Consider the following 22,512-nt stretch of genomic DNA (forward strand, 5'->3'; position numbering starts at 1 on the left):
CACAACAGCCCTATGAGGTAGGCTGGGCTGAGAGCATGTGGCTGGCCTAAGGTCACCTAGCCGGCTTCCCTGGCAGAGTCCGACCCTGCAACCCCCATGTCTCTCTGAACTGTGCCAGTGTAGGATTCCACCAAGATTCTTTTTTAGTAGGATATCTTTCTACTGAGCAGGTGTGCATGTGCACATTAGTAAAATGTGGCACAAAAAGGGATATTTATGCAGTCACATATGTAAATTAACCAAGACTGCTTTTTTTGCTGTTATCAACATGTGCAATCTAATGAGTAAAGGGGGGGAGTAAATGATGGAAGCAACTGAAATAGAAGCAAACTGAGCATGCTCTGGGTCCAATGAGTATTTTAGAAAGCCTCCTAAATGAATAACGAACACAACAAGGTGCAGAGTGAAATTCTGAACCAAAAGAATGGGCTGACTCCAATTGAGGACGGACACAACACTGCACAAACACACAGACACACAAAATACACAGTCATGATAGCATCTCAATGTTCTCTGTGCTAACTGAGCAATATTTACCCTTGGGGCAGAGGGAAGTAATTAAAGTTCAGCTCATTTCCTGCGAAATGCTACCCTGTTCCTTATAGGGCTTCAGCTCCCTTTTTGGAACCTGTGAATGATGGCTTAGAGGAATGCTCTGCATGGAGAGAGGCAAAGCTGTTACTCTGAAAATACAGAATTCATTTCAAGACAATGCAGAGCCAATACCACAGTGTTCAGGGCCTTGACTAAGTCCAGGTCTCTTGAGCCAGGAGAAAACGCTGAGCATGAGAACAGAGAATTATTAGAGGTGGGTTTTCTGAGTCAGACTTGACTGTAGAGGGAATGGCTCTGCTGATGGATCTCAAAGCCCTTACCAATTGGCTTTAGTCTTTGTGCTATGTGCCAGCTGCCCAGAAATTGCAGCAGTAAGGAGAAGCACAGATGGGCATCTCTCGCCAGCCCTACAAGTGATGACCGGATATGAGCTGATCACTTGCTCTGTTCAGTTTGGCATGAAATTACTCCAGGGCCATTGAACAGGTTTGCGCTGGGTTTTTGCAAAATGGTGCATGTATGAAAATGCTGTTGTGCCAAACAAATCATAGTCAATATCTTTATGGACTACTTAGAGTAACACTGGATGGTAGAATTTATTTATGGCTTATTTATATGATTTGTGTCTGATTTAATTGTCCGTGGAAACAGTTGCCTAATAAGCAGTGACGTAAGGGGGCAGGGTGGATCGCACCTAGACTGAGTGCAAATGGGCATGTGCATAAAGCTGAATTTACTGCGCTGTTAGGGAGGAATAGTTGAAGCAACGTGCTGAACAGCCGTGAGTGAGCTGACAAACAGATGACCCGTCTGTCAAAAAATTGGCTGCCTGATCATGGCTGGTGGTGGTTTGAGCATCTCTGATTGTCCGGAGGTTGCAGAAGCAGTGGAAGACCTCGCTGTCAGCTAAGTGGGTTAAGGTAGGGCTGCCAAGTCCCTCTTTGCCACTGGCGGGAGGTTTTTGGGGCGGAGCCTGAGGAGAGCGGGGTTTGGGGAGGGGAGGGACTTCAATGCCATAGAGTTCTAAACTAGAAATTATATTAACTAAGGGAAATAAAGGACTGATAGGAAGAATTTATAAGTTATTAATTGAAGTGAATTTAGAAAAAGAAAGGATAAAACCAGTGATGGTGAAATGGATGAAGGAGTTAGGTTATAATATTGATCTGGAAATATGGGAAAACTTGTGGAAGAGGGAATACAAATTTACAATTACTAATGAAATAAGAGAAAACTTATATAAGATGTTTTATAGATGGTACATAACCCCGATACTGATAAGTAAAATGAAGAAAGACGATACGGGTTTATGTTGGAAGTGTGGAACCGAAAAAGGAACGTTTATGCATGTATGGTGGTTTTGTAAAAAAATTAAGAGATTTTGGAGACTAATATTAAAGGAAACTAATAATTTGATTAATATAAAAGTAAAAAAAAGATCCTGCTTTTTGTCTATTGTGAATCCCTAAAGACAATATGGATAGATGTGAGAGAGTTATATGTCAATACAGCTTTGCGGCAGCAAGAATTATAATAGCAAAAAACTGGAAGCAAGTAAATAAACCTTCAATTAAGGACTGGAGAGAGAAATTGTGGATGTATATGCGGATGGCCAAACTTTACACGGTAAAGATATGGAAGAGTTTAAAAAAACATGGTTAAAGGCCGTCGCATTTTGGGATAAACTGGCGAAAATGAATTTTACAAGTATAGTTAATGAATTATAGATAAAATGTAATGTTTTTTATAATAATAATAGTATAAGGTAATTTTAAACACTGTCAAAACACTTCTCCGAAGTCTATTGGTGGTGGACACACTGTTAAGGTGGGTGGTGGGTATTAGAGCACTGTGTATTTTACAATTTATATTACATGGTATAATTTTGACGGTTGTATAAGTGCTCTTTTTGTATTTTTGTATTTTTATGTTTTTTTCTGTTTTCATTTTTATGATTTGTATAATTTGTTTGTTTTCTTATTATAAAAATAATAAAAAAATTTAAAAAAATTAAAAAATGCCATAGAGTTCAATTGCTAAAGCTGTCATTTTCTCCAGGTGAACTGATCTCTATCCATTGTAATAGCAGGAGATCTCCAGCTAGTACCTGGAGGTTGGCAACCCTAGGTTAAGGACCGGAGTGTATTCGCACCACCCCCATCTAAGCAGTACATCAGCAAGGGAAGCTGATCCTCAAACGGATTTACATTCCCACTTTTTTATGATGCTGTCAAACTGGCCTCCCTCCTCTCCCTGGGTCCTCATGAGCCATCTGGCCCAGTATCCTGTTTCCATCCGTGGTCAGCCACATGCCCTCAAAGGCCCCAAGCAGGGCCTGAAGCAACAGCCATTCCCTGCTGACTGCTCCCCAATGCCTGAAGCTCAGGGACAGAAGAACCGATTCATAGCCTCTGATAGACCTCTCCTCCATGTCTGGGCAAAGGTAGGCGAGAGCTTTTTTTGTTTAGGGAAAAAAGGCGTGAGGAAACTTTATAATACCATGCTTGATATAGAGCAAGTGGGTAGAGAGAATATTTATCCACCTTCCACAGAACTAGAAACTGAGGTAGGCCTCTGTCAGGACTTCAGTACCTCGTTGCATATCAGTAATAGTAAACTTCACTCCGGACGGTGCAGCGAGTTAAACGTTTTATTAAGAAAGCAAAACGAGTTCAGTAGGTCCATACAAACTTAAGGTCAGAATACAGATGGGGGAAATACTGGTCATCTTTATAGGGAACATACAATAGAATTGATTACACATAATGGTGGAACACAAAAGGATGAGATGCAGCAGAGCTGTCCTGAATGGGAAAGGATACAAGTTTACAATAAGGAAGTATTTGCCGGTGATTACCCATTACGAGACATACTGGTGAAATTGACTAGTAAATGACGGGGCGATCTCTCGGGCTCCCAGGCATAGTCCTGCGGCTCCAGCTAGCTCACAGAGGATGTCTATTGAAACACTAATGCCGAGCGAGAGAAAGAATGAGCACGGGGCGGGGGGGGGGGGGGAGCCCTTACTGACAGCCAGGGAAGAAAGATGGAAGAGTGCTCCTTCATGTGATACAGAATTCACTTTGGAACTTGCTGCCACAAGATATCATGGGGGCTACTCTGGTTTAAACACCCTGACCTGGATACCCCAGGCTAACTCGGTCAAGTCAGGTCTCAGGAGTTAAGCAGGGTCGGCCCTGGTTAGAATTTGGATGGGCAACCTCCAAGGACTACCAGGGTTGCTATGCGGAGACAGGCAATGGCAAACCACCTCTGAATGTCTCTTGCCTTGAAAACCCTACGGGGTTGCCATAACTCAGCTATGACTTGATGGCACCCACACACGCTGGTTTAAATGGCCTTTAAAGCAAACTGGACACATTTATGAAGAGTGTTTTCTTGATGGGTAAATGTTCAGAGGCAGTATACTTGTGAATACCAATAGCTGGCAGGGCAGCAACAAGCCTCTGTGGCCCTGTTTGTGGAACATCTGGTCGGCTTAAGTAAGAAACAGGATGCAGGACTATATAGACTAGTTGGTCTGACCTAGCAGGACTCTTCTTATGTTCACTGGAAAAAGAAACTAGGCCAATTCATGGTCTGCCCATGGCTATTTGCCACAACTACTAAATCATTACCAATGAAGTGGATAAGCGACAGGTTCAGAATAGCCTCCATGTTCAGAGACAGGAGACCTCTGTGTAGCAGCTGCTGGGGACTTACAGTGAGGCAGACCGGTTGCTCCTCTCCTCTGCTTTTGCAGGGCAATATGAAAGCCAGCACAGTGTGGTGCTTACAGGGCCCAACTAGGATGTAGGAGAACCAGGATCAAATCTCCACTCTGCCAGGGAAGCTGGCTGGGTGACCTTGGGCCAGTCACTCTCACTCAGCTTAACCTACCTCACAGGGCTGTTGTAGTGAGGATGTGAAGGAGAAGAGAAGGATATTGTAAGCCATTTTGTGTCCCCTTTGGGGTGAAAAGTGACACATGAATACCCAGATAAATAAGATTCTGAATAAAATGTACCTCGGGTCTGATCTGGCAGGGCCTCTGTTCAATTCCTGTCACTCAAGGAAGGGGAAAAGCAATAAAATGTCCTGTCATTTGTCTGGCATTGTCCCTGTTTCTTCCAGTTTGGGTTCTACGAGACCCAGCTGTCTTAATTAACAAAGGGACAATTTCACACGAGTAATTCTGTTGTCAAGGCCCTTTCCTTGTTTCCAGGGACACCGATGGTTTGATAGACTGGCATGAAGGAGGCCTTTTGTTACCTTCCATGTAATTAAGCACAGAAGAAGAAAAAAGCTCAATAACCAAACATTTGTCATTCTGCTTTGGGGACCTTTTCCCAATTCAGTTCTCCTTTCTGTGGTGCACCTTTTAACCCCATTATATTGCCTGTGGAGGAGGCCTTCCTTGATGGACAGAGAGGGGAAGAGAGTTCAGGAATTGGTTTGAAAGAAGGAGCCAAATATTGGGCTGGGAGAGCTCCGTCGCAGGGCCCGCGAGAGACTACAGCTCTTGCCTGCTCCCTGGCTCACCTGGCTCTGGGCTGTTGCCCACTCTCGCCCTTGGCCAGAGCTCTTGCTGGGGGTCCAGAATCTGGCCAGGCTGATGCTCTTCGCAGGTGGTTCATTTTTCTGCCCAGCCCAAAGAAAGAGATTGTTAGAAGAGTTAGTTTCAAGAATGGGGGGGCGATGGGGGGTTGGCATGATAGCAGTTCATAAAAAATGCCTGGGTGCCATGGCTCATCTCTCACCAAACGTGAAGGGGCAGGTGCTGCGATGATTGATGAAAAGAAGCCTCAGGAGGCTGAAATCACAAATGGAGGACTAAACTGCCCCTTTGCCCCCGTACCCTCCTTTGCTTTCCCCTTCTGGGTGGGAAAGCAGCTTGGAGGAGGGAGACTTTGAGCAGGACTAAACAGCTCCCTGGCTCTTGCTGATCCTCCACTTTGGCTCCTGAGGCTGCTTTTCATTAAAAATAAGTCAGACCGAAGAATCATAAAGCCACCCTTTGTGGCTTCATTATCAGGTTTGTCAGGTTTACCAGGTATCTTTCAAGGACACACAGCAAGGAAACAGAAAGGGACACAGGGAAGTAAACATATTATCTCTCATTTTTTTAAAATGAATTTCTTGTTAAACAATTAAATTGACTTTCTGTCAATGCTTAAACCATTTATTGGGCATGACTTTTTGAATGTAATTAATGCATCTGGAGTCTCAGCCTGTGGTCAAATGATGACTTGGAAGAAGCTTCAAGTGTGTCCTAGACTGACCTCAGGCAGGTGAGACAAGGCTGTTTGCAGGAGTGGCCTTGCCCGGTGTGTGTGTGTGTGTGGGGGGGGGGGGCGTGTCCCAAGGATGTCTCCACATTAATGCACAGAGTATGGGAAACAAGCAGGAGTCTGTCTGTCTACCCATGCTAAAGTTATTTCCTGTAAAAAAGGGATGCATTTATCACTGTTGCTTGTGAATCGATAACCAGCATTAAATGTTATACATATACTGTACAAATACATCATACGCATTGTACATATAAAATGGTACAATTTGCATGAGTGATAGAAAACAACCCAAAAAACCAAGAATGGAATTTTTGTTTTAAAAAAGCATGGTTGACAAAATGTAAACAAATAAAAAAAGAATGAGCAATTTGCTGATCCTTGCTACAGATTTGAATCGTCTCTAGATAGATACGAGTCCAGCAGCACATTAAAGATCGTTAAAGATTTTTGGGAAATGAGCTTTCGAGAGCCAAAGCTCCCTTCATCAGACTTGAGTAGGAATGGAGATCTCTGAGTCTTTATATCCCAGTCAGACTTTAGCTGTTCTACTGTAGTCCAACATAGCTACCCTCTGAAACTAACTCTTGATAGTTTTTGCTTTGGTTTTCTGGGTTTCAGACTTTTATTTTTATTGCTCATAGAGCTGTTCATTGTGCCTCACTGTGAAAAGTTTTTTCTCATTGAAAAGCAGATTTTAAAGACCCTTGACTCTAAAGACTTTTAAAGACCCTTGTGGTGAGGAGGCTGACAATAATAGAGAGAGACCATTGAGGGAGGAAGATAAGGGTACTTAAAGAACTTGCAGATGTAATTTCTGAGCCTCTGTCCATTATTTTTGAGAATTCTTGGAGAACAGGTAAGGTGCCAGAAGACTGGAGGCAGACCAATGTTGTCCCCATCTTCAAGAAGGGGGAAAAGGAGGATCCAGGTAACTACTGACCCATCAGCTTGACTTCTATACCAGGAAATGTTTTTGAACAAATCATCAAACAGTCAGTCCCTGAGCATTTAGAAAGGATGGAACTGATTACTAAGAGCCAGCACGGGTTTCTCAAGAACAAGTAATGTCAGACTAATCGTATCTCCTTTTTTGAGAAATGTACTACCTTGCTGGATCAGAGGAATGCAGTAGACATAGTTTATCTAGATTTCAATAAGGCTTTTCATAGAATCATAGAATCATAGAGTTGGAAGGGATCACCAGGGTCATCTAGTCCAATCCCCTGCACAATGCAGGAAATTCACAACTACCCCCCCAATCCCCAGTGACACATGAACACATGAAGCTGCCTTATACTGAACTAGACCCTTGGTCCATCAAAGTCAGTATTGTCTACTCAGACCGGCAGCGGCTCTCCATGGTCTCAGGCAGAGGTCTTTCACATCCCCTACTTGCCTAGTCCCTTTAACTGGACATGCCGGGGATTGAACCTGGGACCTTCTGCATGCCAAGCACATGCTCTACCCCTGAGTCACGGCCCCTACTACATGCCCAGAAGATGGCCAAGATGCCTTCCCTCTCATCATCTGCCTAAGGTAATAGAATCAGCATTGCTGACTGATGGCCATCTAACCCCTTAAAAACCTCCAGGGACAGCCAGCTTACCACCTCGTGAGGAAGCCTGTTCCACTGAGGAACCGCTCTGTTAGAAAATTCTTCCTAATGTCTAGACGGAAACTCTTTTGCTTTAATTTCAACCCGTTGCTTCTGGTACAACCTTCTGGGGCAATAGAAAACAACTCGGCACCCTCCTCTATATGACAGCCCCTCAAGTACTTGGAAGATGGTTATCATATCCCCTCTCAATATTCTCCTCTTCAGGCTAAACACACCTAGCTCCTTCAACCTTTCCTCATAGAACTTTAGTTTCCAGACCCCTCACCATCTTTGTTCCCCTCCTCTGGACATGTTCCAGCTTGTCTACATCTTTCTTAAATTGCGGTGCCCAAAACTGAACATAGTACTCTAGGTGAGGTCTAACCAGAGCAGAGGAAAGTGATACCAGCACTTTGCGTGATCTGGACACTATACTTCTGTTGATACAGCCCAAGATTGCATTTGCCTCTTTAGCTACCGCATCACACTGCTGACTCATGTTCAGTGTTTGGTCTACTAAGACCTCAAGATACTTTTTGCACACACTACTGCTCGCTCAGACAAGTCTCCCCCATCCTATAATTATGTATTTGATTTTTCCTACCTAAATACAGAACTTTACATTTATCTCTGTTGAAGTGCATGTTATTGGTTTTATCCCAATTCTCCAGACTGTCAAGATCATCCTGTATCCTGGCTCTGTCTTCTACTTTATTTGCGACCCCTCCCAATTTAGTATCATCTGCAAATTTAATAAGCATCCCCTCTATTCCTTCATCCAAATAATTTATAAAGATGTTAAACAACATAGGGCCCAGGACAGATCCCTGAGGCACTCCACTAGTCACTCCTCTCCAAGTGGATGAGGAACCATTAACAAGCATTTTTTGAGTGCGATCTGTCAACCAGTTACAGCTCCACCTAACAGTAATAGGATCCAAACCACATTTTCCCAATTTGTCAACAAGAATATTATGGGGAACCTTATCAAAAGCCTTACTGAAATCTAGATAAACTATGTCTACAGCAAAATATTGTCGAAGGCTTTCACGGTCAGAGTTCATTGGTTCTTGTAGGTTATCCGGGCTGTGTAACCGTGGTCTTGGAATTTTCTTTCCTGACGTTTCGCCAGCAGCTGTGGCAGGCATCTTCAGAGTAGTAACACTGAAGGACAGTGTCTCTCAGTGTCAAGTGTGTAGGAAGAGTCAGAGAGGGGTTGGGTTTGAGCTGAGTACTGTCCTGCAAACGTAATGTGCTAATCACTGTCCTGTAAGTATCAAGATAATGTACTATTGAAAGTGTGGTATGTTAATATGGAAGCATTGTATCCTGAAATGATCTGGTAATGTGTGCAATCCAAAGCTAATCTGCATGGCTATTGTTGACTGTAGCCTTTGTTAGTCTGGAGGTTTTTCAGGGCAGGAAGCCAAGCCTTATTCATTCTTAAACTCTCTTCTTTTCTGTTAAAGTTGTGCTGATGTTTATGAATTTCAATGGCTTCTCTGTGCAATCTGACAAAATAGTTGGTAGAATTGTCTTGTCTTTCAGTGTCTTGGAATAAGACCCTGTGTCCTGTTTGTGTCAGTCCATGTTCAGCCACTGCTGATTTCTCAGGTTGGCCAAGTCTGCAGTATCTTTCATGTTCTTTTATCCTTGTTTATATGCTGCATTTTGTGGTCCCGATGTAAACTTCTCCACAGCTGCAAGGTATACGATATACTCTTGCAGAGGTGAGGGGGTCTCTTTTGTCTTTGGCTGATCGTAGCATTTGTTGTATTTTCTTGGTGGGTTTAAACACTGTTTGTAGGTTATGTTTTTTCAAAAGTTTCTCCATCCTATCAGTGACTCCTTTAATAAATGGCAAGAATACCTTTCCTATGGGAGACTGTTTTTCCTGAGCTTTCTGATTTTTGTTTGGTTTAATGGCCCTTCTGATTTCATTCTTGGAATAGCCGTTTGCTAGCAGTGTGTGATTTAGATGATTAGTTTCTTCCTTGAGAAACTGTGGTTCACAGATCCGTCTTGCACGGTCCATTAATGTTTTGATTATTCCTCTTTTCTGTTGGGGGTGGTGGTTGGAGTTTTTGTGTAAGTAGCGATCTGTGTGAGTTGGTTTCCGGTAGACCTTGTGACCTAACTGAAAGTTTGTTTTTTCGGATGACAAGGGTATCAAGAAATGGGAGTTTACCCTCAATTTCCTTTTCCATGGTAAACTGAATGTTTGGATGGATATTATTAAGATGGTTTAGAAAGTCCATTAATTTTTCTTCACCATGGCTCCAAATGGTAAATGTATCATCTACGAATCTGAACCAGACTGTAGGTTTGTAAGATGCCGATTCTAATGCTGTCTTTTCAAAATATTCCATGTAAAAATTTGCTATTACTGGACTGAGTGGACTTCCCATAGTTACTCCATCAATCTGTTCATAAAATTCTTGATCCCATAGGAAATAACTTGTGGTCAAACAATGGTGAAATAAGGCTGTTATATCTTCTGGAAAAATCTGGTTAATCGATGAGATTGTGTCTTTTACTGGAACCTTGGTAAAGAGGGATACAACATCAAAACTGACGAATATATCCTGTGGATTGAGTCTCAACGGACTGATTTTGTTGATGAAGTGAGTTGAATCTTTGATGTAAGATTTTTGGATTTCACACATTACCAGATCATTTCAGGATACAGTGCTTCCATATTAACATACCACACTCTCATTAGTACATTATCTTGATACTTACAGGACAGTGATTAGCACATAACGTCTGCAGGACAGTACTCAGCTCAAACCCAACCCCTCTCTGACTCTTCCTACACACTTGACACTGAGAGACACTGTCCTTCAGTGTGACTCCTCTGAAGATGCCGGCCACAGCTGCTGGCGAAACGTCAGGAAAGAAAATTCCAAGACCACGGTTACACAGCCCGGATAACCTACAAGAACCTATGTCTATAGCATTCCCCTGATCCAGCAAGGTAGTAACTTTCTCAAAAAAAGGAGATAAGATTAGTCTGACATGACTTGTTCTTGAGAAACCCGTGCTGGCTCTTGGTAATCAGATCCATCCTTTCTAAATGCTCAATAAGTGGTTGTTTGATGATTTGTTCAAAAACCTTTCCCGGTATAGAAGTCAAGCTTATGGGTCAATAGTTACCCGGGTCCTCCTTTTTCCCCTTCTTGAAGATGGGGACAACATTTGCCCGCCTCTAGTCATCTGGCACCGCACCAGAGGCTCAGAAATTACATCTGCAAGTTCTTTAAGTACCCTTAAGTACCCTTGGATGCAACATCAAGGAGGGGCCCTGGAGCTTTCATGGAATTACAGCTGATCAAGATCTGATCCCATAAAGGAGAAAGCAGCTTCTGAGGGCAGACTAAGGTTGCCAGTTCCAGGCTGGGAAATTCCTGGAGATTTGGGGGTGGGAGAGCAGAATTTGGGGGTGGAGCCTGGGGAGGACAGGAGCCTCAGTGGGGGATGATGCCACACCCTCCAAAGCATCCATTTCCTCCAGGGGAACTGATCTCTGTAGTCTGGAGGTGAGCTGTAATTCCGGGGGATCCCCAGGCCCCACCTTGAGGCCAGGAAGACTAACCTCAGCCCTGACTTTGGCGGGTGGGTAGGGCTAGCCTAGGGCTTGAGGATGGGAGGCACACTCTATGAAGGCCCCCGGGGTTGGCAGCCTGTGCCGAGAGCCCCCTCTCAGAGGGGATGTGATTGAATTCAGGGCGGGGTGGCCTACCTGCTTGTTTTTATCTTGGGATCTTGTTTTGTCTCGTGGGACATGCTCGGTATTTAACTTAACAAAAAGAGTAGAAATATTTAGAAAATCACAGTTAAGTTTATTTGTTATTAGGGTTTCTAACTCTGGCTTGGGAAATTGTTGGAGAGGGCAGAGTTTGGGGAGGGAAGGATGCTCAGTGGGATGTGATGTCAACCTAGGACTTCTGTTTCTCCACGGCTTACCACGGAGTCTATCCTAGGGTTGCCAGCTTCAAGATGGGGCTTGGAGATTTCCTGGAATTTACAGTTGATCTTCAGGATACAGAGATCAGTTAACCTGGAGAAAATTGCTGATGGAAGGTGGACTCCCCAAATTACCTCCCCCCTACACCCCCAGTGACCCCTACTCCATGCCCAGAAGATGGCCAAGAGAGGCTTCCTCGGGAAGTGGGAAGTGCTCCTTCCCTGGAGGTTTTTAAGCAGAGGCTAGATGGCCATCTGTCAGCAATGCTGATTCTGTGACCTTAGGCAGATGATGAGAGAAAGGACATCTTGGCCATCTTCTGGGCATGGAGTAGGGGTTACTGGGGGTGTGGGGGGAGGTAGTTGTGAATTTCCTGCATTGTTCAGGGGGTTGGACTAGATGACCCTGGTGGTCCCTTCCGATTCTATGATTCTAACCCTATTTGTTATGTGTTTTTAATTAGGGGTGCCAGCTTTGAGTTGAGAAATACCTGGAGATTTTGGGGGTGGAGCCTGAAAAAGGCGGGGTGTGGAGAGGGAAGGGACTTCAATGCCATGGAGTCCAATGGCCAAAGCAGCCATTTTCTCCAGGTGAAATTATCTCTGTCGCCTGGAGATCAGTTGAATAACAGCAGGAGATCTTCAGCCACCACCTGGAGGTTGGCAACCCTAGTTTTTAATCCATAGGTTATTGTTTGGTGGTTTTGGCACCCTGTAGTAGTTTGGATTACAGTGGATAGATAGTGATGGCCTCTTATCATTTTGGGGCGCCTAGTTGTCCTCTTTTTTAGAGGCTGCTTCTGTCCAATGAAATTGGTCGGTGGCCGTGGAGACTCCTGTGCAGCCAGTGGGGATCCAGAGCTCCCTGCTCAAGCCGCATTAAAGAGGAGGAGCCCTCAGAAGGCTCCACAGAGGCTTTGAAAAGTTCCCCCTTCCCAGTTAGCCTCTAGGCAGCAGACAGAGCTGTTGCTAGGGGGTGTTGTATTTTTATTTAAACTCCAGCAATTACGTGTAAATTTGCATCTGTAAATTAGAGTATGCAAATTAGAATGCACAGATGTGCAGATCTTGTCCTCTTTTTTGAGGGGCTCTTTTGTTTTTGGTCATTTGTAGATAGCTACCCGGTGTCATATATGGGAGCCTACTTGAGTGAGAATTCCACTCCTGTGGAATTTCTGAAACAAAACAGACGTTCTCCTATCATGACTTGCCTGGATGGGATGGGATGGGATGGAGGACATATTACACATTTGTACCAGGCGATGAGAAATGATGCTTTTGGCCCTGCAGACAGTGCAGTTTCCAGTGGCCATCAAAGGCCATTAGCAAGCAATCAAGCTATAAAAAGACTAGAGAGATGGTAATCTGTTTCCCTTGACACAGCAGAATTGCATTCCCAAAGCACCACTTAATAATGGCCTTTCCAGATGATTGGTTTATGCTACAACAAATGTACAGTTTATCAAAATGTGTTCCCTCGTTGGCCTGGAGGCCCATAGCAGCGCCCCCTGTTGCAGGGGCCTGTGTGACACCAGGTTGAGAGGTGTGGGTGCTCCTCCCCTCTCCAGCACGGATCCTGCACGGCATTCACAGGGAAGTATACAGCGGTGGGGCATTCTGTTATCTGGGTGAGTGGGGGGAGTTTTAATGTTTATTTTTTGCATTTTCTTCCTACCCTGCTATAAGTAGTCCCTGTATTGAGAGGATACCTGACTACAGTGGCTATTCAAAGTTTAATTTCAGATATTAGAAAGAAGCATTGAGAACAGAAAGTGCATTACTAACTATACAAAGTTGCACTGGGTCTACATTATTCTGATTGCAGTCATTGGCTGCATCCAGATATCACAATAAAGGACAGTTGTTTAAAATATAACTTAATATGATGTCTGAATTCAGCAAGTGGGTGTCTTGGGGTGGGTGTTTTGCTGGGTTTCTAAATCATGATCTGTACCTAACATGTTAACTGTGATTTATTTCAACTATTGTTTGTTGCGTGACATTCGGATGCAGAAAGCTCACACTTCTGGGGAACAGTTGTCCTCTTAGCCTCCTGCATACAGAGAAGGAAACACAAACCAACAGAAAAAGCTACCAGTCCTACTGCATTCAGATGTCAGTGGTGCTTTTCCTCTCTCCGTCTGCCTTCTCTCTATGTGCTTCTTTCCTGCTAGTGATGACTCAGCAAGCAGGCATGTGCTTCAGAGACTTCTGTCTCTCCTAAGAAGTAATTTTAAAAGCAGCAACAATGCAAGAGATAAAGTGGGGATAAAATGGATTATTTTTATCCCCATTTTATTTCAGAGTTGAAAAGTTCAGGAATTCAGTAAAGCAGCTAGACAGCTAGTGTGGGGAGACTTGATCAAAGCTGTGACTTGATGACAATTTATTTATTTATTTATTTATTTATTATTTCAATTTAATACCACACTCCCCCCGGTCAAGACCAGGCTCAGAGCAGCTCACAGGGGAATAATATCCCGTTTAGTCAATAAAACTGTTAAAACAACATTAAAATAGCCCTATAAAATTATGTAAACCAAATAACCTAAAATTACTTAAGGAGCCTCTAAGTGTAGAGTAAATTACAACTAGGCGAGCAGATGGAACTTAATACTGCAGCGGTGAGGGTTAGGGGAGGCCAGCATTTATATATAAGGAACCGTAGCTGTCCTCAACCGCAAGCCTGGCAGAATAGCTCTGTTTTACAGGCCCTGCGGAACTCTTTGAGGTCCCGCAGGGCCCTGGTCTCACTAGAGAGGCTATTCCACCAGGCGGGGGCCAGGGCCGAAAACGCTCTGGCCCTGGTCAAGGCCAGACAGACCCTCCTCGGGCTGGGCACCACCAAAAGATTGTTATTAGCTGAGTGAAGAGTCCTCTGGGGAACATACCAGGAGAGGCGGTCCTGCAGATACAAAGGTCCCAGACCGTGTAAGGCTTTAAAGTTAATACCCATCACCTTGAATATGACCCGATATTCCACCTGGAGCCAGTGAAGCTGTTTAAGCACTGGCGTACCATGAGCCCACGGTGAGGTCCCTGTAAGAAGTCTCGCCGCAGCATTTTGTACCAGCTGGAGCTTCCGTGTCAGCCTCAAGGGCAGCCCTATGTAGAGCGCGTTACAGTAATCCAGCCTGGAAGTGACTGTCACATGGATCACTGTAGCTAAGTCGGGGCAAGAGAGGTAAGGCACCAACTGCCAGGCCCGGCGGAGATGGAAAAAAGCCAATTGGACCACAGCTGTGACCTGGGCCTCCATAGATAAGGAGGCATCCAAGGTCACACCCAGACTCCTGACAGCGGGCATAGGTGTCAACTGCATACCATCAAGAGCCGGAAGTCGGCACCTCACCCCAAGGCCGCTCTGGCTGAGCCATAGGCCCTCCATCTTTAATGGATTAAGCTTCAGCCGGCTTTGCCTCAACCACCCAGTCACAGCATCCAAGCACCTGGCCAGTGTGTCCGGGGTGGAATACGGATGGCCGTCCATCAGCAGATAAAACTGGGTGTCATCAGCGTTCTGATGACACCCCAGCCTGAAACTCCAAACAAGCTGGGCAAGAGGACGCATATAGATGTTAAACAACATAGGGGAGAGGATCGCATCTTGCGGCACCCCACACACCAAAGGGTACTGCTGCAACACCTCCTCCCTAAGTGTCACTCTCTGTCCCTGACCAAGGAGAAAAGAACTCAGCCATTGGAAGGCTGAGCCCCAGATCCTGACGTCGGCGAGGCGGTAGTCTAAAAGTTCATAATCGACCATGTCGAAGGTTGCCGACAGATCCAATAATATCAGCAGCCCCGCCCATATCCAGCTGTCAAAGTGCTTCTTAGAGATGCTTTACAGAAAGGTAAAAGAGAGACGGGAACAGCAGCCAGGAATCCAAGTGCAGACCATGCTCAGATTGATGCCTGCACTCTCAGACCGTTGCTCAGGGAGCTCCTGTGTACCTTCATGGCTTCCTGGTGAGACCTTGCGTAGGACACTTCCTAATGAAGGACTCACACCAACCAGTGTCTGGGCTGCGGAAACTTTATGGATGATCAGTCACGTCATATTATCGGTAATGTTATCTATTCCCAGTTATGCAAATAGGCTTTCTTATGCTGGCTCCTTGTTGAACTGTTGCTCCAAACTTTGGTGTAGTTTAGTTCTGTAACTGTAAAAGCGTGCAGACCCCCTGGCCTTAATTTGGCATTCCTCGAGGCTCAAAATAGCCAGGCTCATTTTCAGGATATGAATGTGAGGTTCATAACGCAGCTTTCTTGCTGAAGCTAGGCAGGACTAGGTCTGGTTAGACCCTCAAGAGAAGGGGAGGGACTGTGGCTCACTGGAAGAGTCTCTGCTTTGCATGCAGAAGATTCCAGGTTCAATCCCCAGCATCTCCAGTGAAAAAGAACCAGGCAGCAGGTGATGTGAACGGCCCGTACCTTGGAGAGCCAATGCAAGTGTGAGTAAACAATACTAACCTTGTTGGACCAAGGGTCTGATTCAGTATAAGACATCTTTATGTGCTCCGTGGATTGCAGTTGTTTGGCACACTCTCCTATCTTTTAGGGAGAGGCTGTGGGTCAGTGGTAGGGCATCTTCTTGGCATGCAGAAAGTCCCAGGTTCAATCCCCAGCATCTCCAGTTAAACAAGAAAGGATGAGGTCATAATTGATGTGAAATACCCTGAGACCTTAGAGAGCCAGTGGCAGTCTAAGTAGACAATACTGACCTTGATGGACCAGTGGTCTGATTCAGCATAAAGCAGCTTCACGGGTGTCCACATGAGTCCTCCTGGGAGCTGTATAGGCATCCTCTTGAATTCCATGGTGGAAGAAATGTGGGATATAAATGCCAAAAACACACTGATAAAGGAGCAGCATTTTTAAAAAGGCTTCAAAGCAACAGTTTGAGCTGGTCTCTTTAGTGGTACTTAAGGAAAGTGTTAGATTCTGGGGGGAAGGCATGTTCCGCCATGGAATGAATTAATCTTAATTCTGATCACAGATGAATTAGCAAGCACAATTTCCTTGGCCTTCCAAGGTGGCGGGTGGCAGTTCTGTCCATGTCATCTGCTCATTACTCTTCCATTTGCAGTCTTGAGGTTAATTTATTTGGCCGTTTTTAGTCACATTAGCTATTCATTGCTTTAGAAGCAAATTGTATGAATTTATGCCTCAAGTGTTCACGCGCCATGGATAAGCGATGGGTAAGAAAAGGAGGAGTGCTGAGACAGAGCACATTGGACCATCATTACTGATGCTGGCGAGTGTTCACTGGTGCCAAGTGCACTGAGTAGAGGGTCGTGCCAGGTCATGTTTGATGTTACCCAGTGGTTTTAGAGTGTCCACAGGCAAGAGGTTCCATGGATGAATGTATGTGAATTTCCATGTCCAGTTCTTCAGCTATGCACACAATGCAGCAACAACCCACGGCCATCGTGTCAGTCTATCCTGTACCTCCCCAGCTATTACATTTCTATCCCTCACGTTCTCCTAGGTGGTTAGGGTGGTATACATTGTTCTTCCCTCCTCCCCCTCCATTTTATCCTCAGGAGGATATCATGGGAGTAGGTATGGAGGAGAGGGGGAAAGAGAGAGAGAGAGAGAGAGAGAGACTGGCTCAAAGGCTTCCCAGGAAGTGTCCTAGTTAAGTTGGGATCTGAGCCCCGGTCTCATCAATCCAGATTTGAGATTCCAATCAAATGTGAGGCTCTAACCAATGCCTCAGTGCCACTTTGCTACCAAGACCAGGATAATTCAGAAGCCAAGATGAAGGCAGACAGATACACCGGGAAGAAGTTTATGAATACTCTCGTGCCAGTTGGGTTCCAGGAATTCTCTACTATTGGGTCAGCCCAGAAGTGCCCGACCCCCTTCCACCAGGTTCAGAGGAATGAAATGTTTTCCATGTGTGGTTTGGCTTGTTTAGACTTTATTTCCGTGTTCTTTGTTTGGTTTTGGAGTTCATTATTTTTAAATCCTGTTTTTCAATCTGCTTTCCTTCTCTCTCCCCACCCACATATTTTCTCAGAGGTCTATTTTATGATTTAAATTTGTCATTTCCTTTATAAAAAAAACAATAATTAAATCTGTTGCATTTTCTGACTGTCAGGCTTTCTCCTGCCCTTTCTTCCTCCAGGGCAATGGCCTTTTCTCCTAGGGGAAGGGCCCTTGAAAACGACTCTCCTTTTAAATCCAAACCAAGACCTCGGATGTTCCAGTCCAGCCTTTGCTACCTGACATTTATTTATTTACTGAATCTGTACCCTGCTGTTCTCCCCAGTAGGGACTCAAAGCAGCTTATATCATTATAATTTGTATAAGAACTTCCCTTCCTCAGTGTGGCACAGTTATTAATCTGTGGCCAAGGAGACCAGACTTCAGTGGATTTGGAAGGGTTGAACTCTGCTTTGGGTGGGGCTGTTGCTGTCCCTGCCCTCATAAATATTCGGCTCCTCTGTTGCTCCAGAAATGCTCTCTGTACTGTGGTCCATTCCTCCTGATTCTGGTCTTAAGTTGGAGAATTATGGAATTGGTGTGTGTGTTCTTTGTGGCAGTTTGCAATAGGGGTGTGCATTCAGATATAACTGGACCAAAATTAAACCTGAATGTTCTCAATATGTTGATTATTAGTAATCAACATATTGGGTCAGCTTGGACATAGTCTGAATTTCTGGTAGCAATGAAAATGTATCTCCTGCAATTTGGGGAGAGGCTCCATTGTTACGGGTGGGATGTACAGAGGCCGCTCCACCCACAGGGCACAGGGGGCACATTCATTCCAGTGGCTGGTAGACGTGGCCTCTGTTGACCTGGTTTAGTCAGACTCAGCTGTTCAATGGGGTTTCTGTTCCTTTAAAATGGAAAGGGACGGGAGACCCTAACCGCTGTTTGGTGCGGCCAGTCCCCCCCCCCCACCTCCCTCTGTGCTCCTGCTACCCATGGAGGTGGGGGAAGATCAGAAAAATGGTCTCAAATTTTTGCGCCCAGAAAAAGTACTCTCCCAAATCCTGAAATGGTAACAAGGGTTCCAAGGCGTTGGAATAACTAAAGCACACCCTCCCTGTAATCCAGATCTGAAATTAACACAAACATTTTTGTGTGTTTTTATTTCCTCCCCCCACCCACATTACAGATGTGCATGCGTACATTGATAAAACACTGTGGAAAAGCAATCTGTCAATGGCCCTGAAATTCTTTTTGTTCGGTGTTCCCCCAATGTGCTTCTGCATATATACAAAGAGAATCCTGGTATAGCTGTTATGTGCAGTAATGTCACAATGGCTTTTCCTCCTAGGGTTTCATCCGTAGACATATGTGTGAAATGTAGAGAAGGAGGAAAGATATGACTTCAGGAACTGCACACTGCATCAAACAGAACACTTTGTTTAAAATTTGGTTTAAAAAATACCAATACAGCAGGATTTTCCTCATGCTTCATTTTCCCCAGGGAGACAAGATGAGGTAATTTGGAACTCCAAAAATTAAGGTCGGTTTCAAATGAGGAAACTTTGGAAGCTTCCCTTATGCTTCCTTCCCCCTGTCCTTTTGTAGCATGGGAAAGCACGGTGGAAGAATATGTTTTGCAAGCCTCCCAAGTGCAAGTTTTCAAGTGTTCTGACTGTTGGGTCCAGTAGTGGCTCCTTCAGAATTCGCTGATGATAATCTGGTGTAACCACGATCAGCATCTGCTCTGTTGTGCATTATGTCCTTTTCTGTCGAGAGAGAAAGACATGAGCAAACGTTAGTAAGACCAGATGGAAAATGGGGGGGGGGGAGAGGAGTCTTGTTGTTATGCTGTTTCCATAGAAACCTGCTTTTATTTAACTCTCCCACTACCCCAGTGGGAAAAAGTACCCTAAATGAATTTTACCTGCAATGCACTCAGTTGGTATGGGCTGTATTGCTATTCCATACTTTGGATATTCCTGGGGGGGGGGCAGGGGGGAATCTCGCATTTTAGGGGGTTTGAATTGGATTAAGCAAGAATCAGAATGGATCCTCTTGGATTTGGCAGCCTAAAAACATCTTAAAATGATTAAAATCTATTCCTTAGCCTTTAAGGTGCTACTAAACTCCTGTTTTGCTACAACAGGCTAACACACTCTGGAATTGTTAACATGGATTTGGGCTACTTTATTCCTCTTTCCTTTCCTCTCCCCTGGTTCCCAAGACTCAGGAAGGTTTCTTGTTCTTTCTTTCTGCAATCTCATTTAAATAGCTGGAGACAACTATCTAAAATAGATCCCTTGTCTTACAGGAAGCAGGAGGTGTTGAGCAACACGGATGTGGCAGCCCCCGAGAGACCTCTGTCTCCGCCGCTCACTGCCCCGCCAAGCATGAAGGTAAGCTGCTTATGGCATGCAGTCTAGAATGGGCATGGCAGGGGCTCTTTGCATTAGACATTGCCCCAAACGTGGGATTTGATCCAGTTATGGGGGTGCTGTTTTCAAAGGAACACTTTAAAGGCTTCTTATCTGTTGTACTCACAGCCTGCCTAATGAGATAGCTTTGAATTTATTTTCAAAAGGACACTCCATCATCTTTTGAAAGACTGGGAGGGGGTATGCAAAGCTGAGTATTATCACAAAACAGACAGGCACAGAATGCTACAACCGGAATCATCACAAAATCAGAATCGGTGATTCGCCATAAAAATGACCTTGCTGTATGAGGCCAAAGGTCTGTCTTGCCTTGTCCGCAGCTGTGGCTGGACCAACTCAGCGAGGAAGCCCGAGGCTCATTTCTCCAGGACCATCAGGACCAGCCGATGGAACGCATTTCCCTCCTTGAGCCCACCCCATACGTACCGTCACGCTTGGAAGAAAAACATATATTTTATTTGTGGATGGTCATCATTATTGTATTTATGTATTTAGAAAATATATATGCAGGGGTGGGCTGAGAGGAAAAAAGCAGCCCTGGAAAAGGGCCCCACCCCCGGGTCTGCCCAGGCCCTACCCCACCAAGGAGGGCGTGAGGAGCAGCCAGCCAGCCAGCCCCCAGCTCTGCCCAGCCCTGAGCCTGGCATGTCTAGGCCACAGGCAGCCTTCCCCAGGCCAGGCACGACCAGCAGGCAGACACCTTCTCTGAGCCAGTGTGGCTCTGCTCTTACCCTGAGCAGGTAGTCTCCACTTAAGTTGGGGGAATTAGCAGGAAACAGAGAACGAGGCGGGTCGGCAGGGTGTGTGTGTGTGTAAACTGGGATCGATAACCAATGTATACCAGGATTGTCCCAGGTGAGATCTCTTAAATGAGCAGGCGGTAGTTATAATGGAAAAAGGTTTTATTAAACCAAAGAAGAAAGACCCACATGCAAGTGGGGATAGATGCACCGATCCAAGACATACACACAATAGGATGGCCAAATCTATACCCCAAAACGGGTCCTGAGTCAGTATGAGGAATTCTGGCAGGAAAGCCAGAGAACAAAGATTTGATTGCTTTTCCAGGGTTCCGACAAAAGGATAGGAGAGGCTTGGTGAGTCGTCAGGTCCCAAGAGAATATGCCCCCTGGGCTCTTCCCTCGATTACTGATTGATTGGAGGGATGAGGGCAGATAGAGTGAGTAATGGTCAGCTCAGAGCGCTGATTAAATCACCTGAGGGTGACACAATGGGGTTTGTGTGTGTTAAGTGCCGTCAAGTCACTTCCGACTCATGGCGACCCTATGAATGAAAGTCCTCCAAAATGTCCTATCTTTGACAGCCTTGCTCAGATCTTGCAAATTGAAGGCTGTGGCTTCCTTTATTGAGTCAATCCATCTCCTGTTGGGTCTTCCTCTTTTCCTGCTGCCCTCAACCTTTCCTAGCATGACTGTCTTTTCCAGTGACTCTTGTCGTCTCACGACGTGACCAAAATACAATAGCCTCAGTTTAGTCATTTTAGCTTCTAGGGTCAATTCAGGCTTGATTTGATCTAGAACCCACTGATTTGTTTTTTTGGCAGTCCACGGAATCCGTAACACTCTCCTCCAACACCATCTTTCAAAGGAATCAATTTTCTTCCTATCAGCTTTCTTCACTGCCCAACTTTCACACCCATACATAGTAATAGGGAATACGATGGCATGAATTACCGGTAATCTAGTCTTGGTAGCCAGTGACACATCCTTACACTTCAAAATCTTTTCTAGCTCCTTCATGGCTGCCCTTCCCAGTCTCAATCTCCTTCTGATTTCTTGGCTGCAGTCTCCCTTTTGGTTGATGGTGGAGCCAAGGAATAGAAAGTCTTGAACAATTTCAATTTCCTTATTGTCAACCTTAAAATTGTGTAATTCTCCTGTAGTCATTACTTTTGTTTTCTTGATGTTCAGCTGTAGTCCTTCTTTGGCACTTTCTCTTTTAACTTTCAGCAGTAGTCGTTTCAAATCTTCTGTCAGGCCTGCTTTCCTCTGCTCTCAGCAGCCTGTCAGACTGAGAATGTTTTGGTTTCGGTTCCACCAGGTGCATCTCAAGGCCGAGCCTGCTAACTGTTGAATTCCTGTTCCAGCGCTATGTCCCGTGAGAACGGCTCCTCGTTAGGAGGGGGGGTTGCCATGACTCGTTGTGACTGATGCTTTCCCATATAGGCCCTGTACTGTGCTGCCAGTTCCCATTCGTGCCAATTTACCTGTTAGCTCTGTATACCTGTAGGTTTTCTAATAAATCAACTCTCTTTTGGACTCCTCGTCTGTGGATGTTGTTTGTGGGATTACCACGGGGACAAGTGCTTACATTTTCACTATTTTCTGCCAATAATGTAGTGTCATCAGCATATCTCAAATTATTAATGTTCCTCCCTCCAATTTTCACTCCACCTTCATCTAAATCTAATCCAGTTTTCCTAATTATATGTTCTGCATATAGATTGAAGAGATAGGGAGATAAAATACACCCTTGTCTGACACATTTGCCAATTGGAAACCATTCCGTTTCTCCATATTCTGTTCTAACTGTGGCCTCTTGTCCAGAATACAGGTTGCGCATCAGAACGATCAGATGTAGTGGCACACCCATTTCCTTTAAAACCAGCCATAGCTTTTCATGATCCACACAGTCAAAAGCTTTGCTGTAATCTATGAAACACAAGCTGATTTTCTTCTTAAATTCTCTCGTATGCTCCAGTAAC

The 22,512-nt window shown here is 44.8% G+C and overlaps 1 protein-coding gene across 1 annotated transcript in view; it reads left to right on the plus strand.

Moving 5' to 3' along the window:
• Positions 1–22,512, plus strand: part of RAP1GAP2 (RAP1 GTPase activating protein 2) — a 160,589-nt gene that overhangs the window by 17,809 nt on the left and 120,268 nt on the right. The window contains exon 2 of the mRNA XM_056864955.1: positions 19,664–19,748. Within this exon, the coding sequence (XP_056720933.1) occupies positions 19,664–19,748 (85 nt within the window). The remainder of the gene's footprint in view (positions 1–19,663; positions 19,749–22,512) is intronic.

Source organism: Euleptes europaea, chromosome 19 (assembly GCF_029931775.1).
Source record: "Euleptes europaea isolate rEulEur1 chromosome 19, rEulEur1.hap1, whole genome shotgun sequence".
Classification (NCBI taxonomy): Eukaryota; Metazoa; Chordata; class Lepidosauria; order Squamata; family Sphaerodactylidae; genus Euleptes; species Euleptes europaea.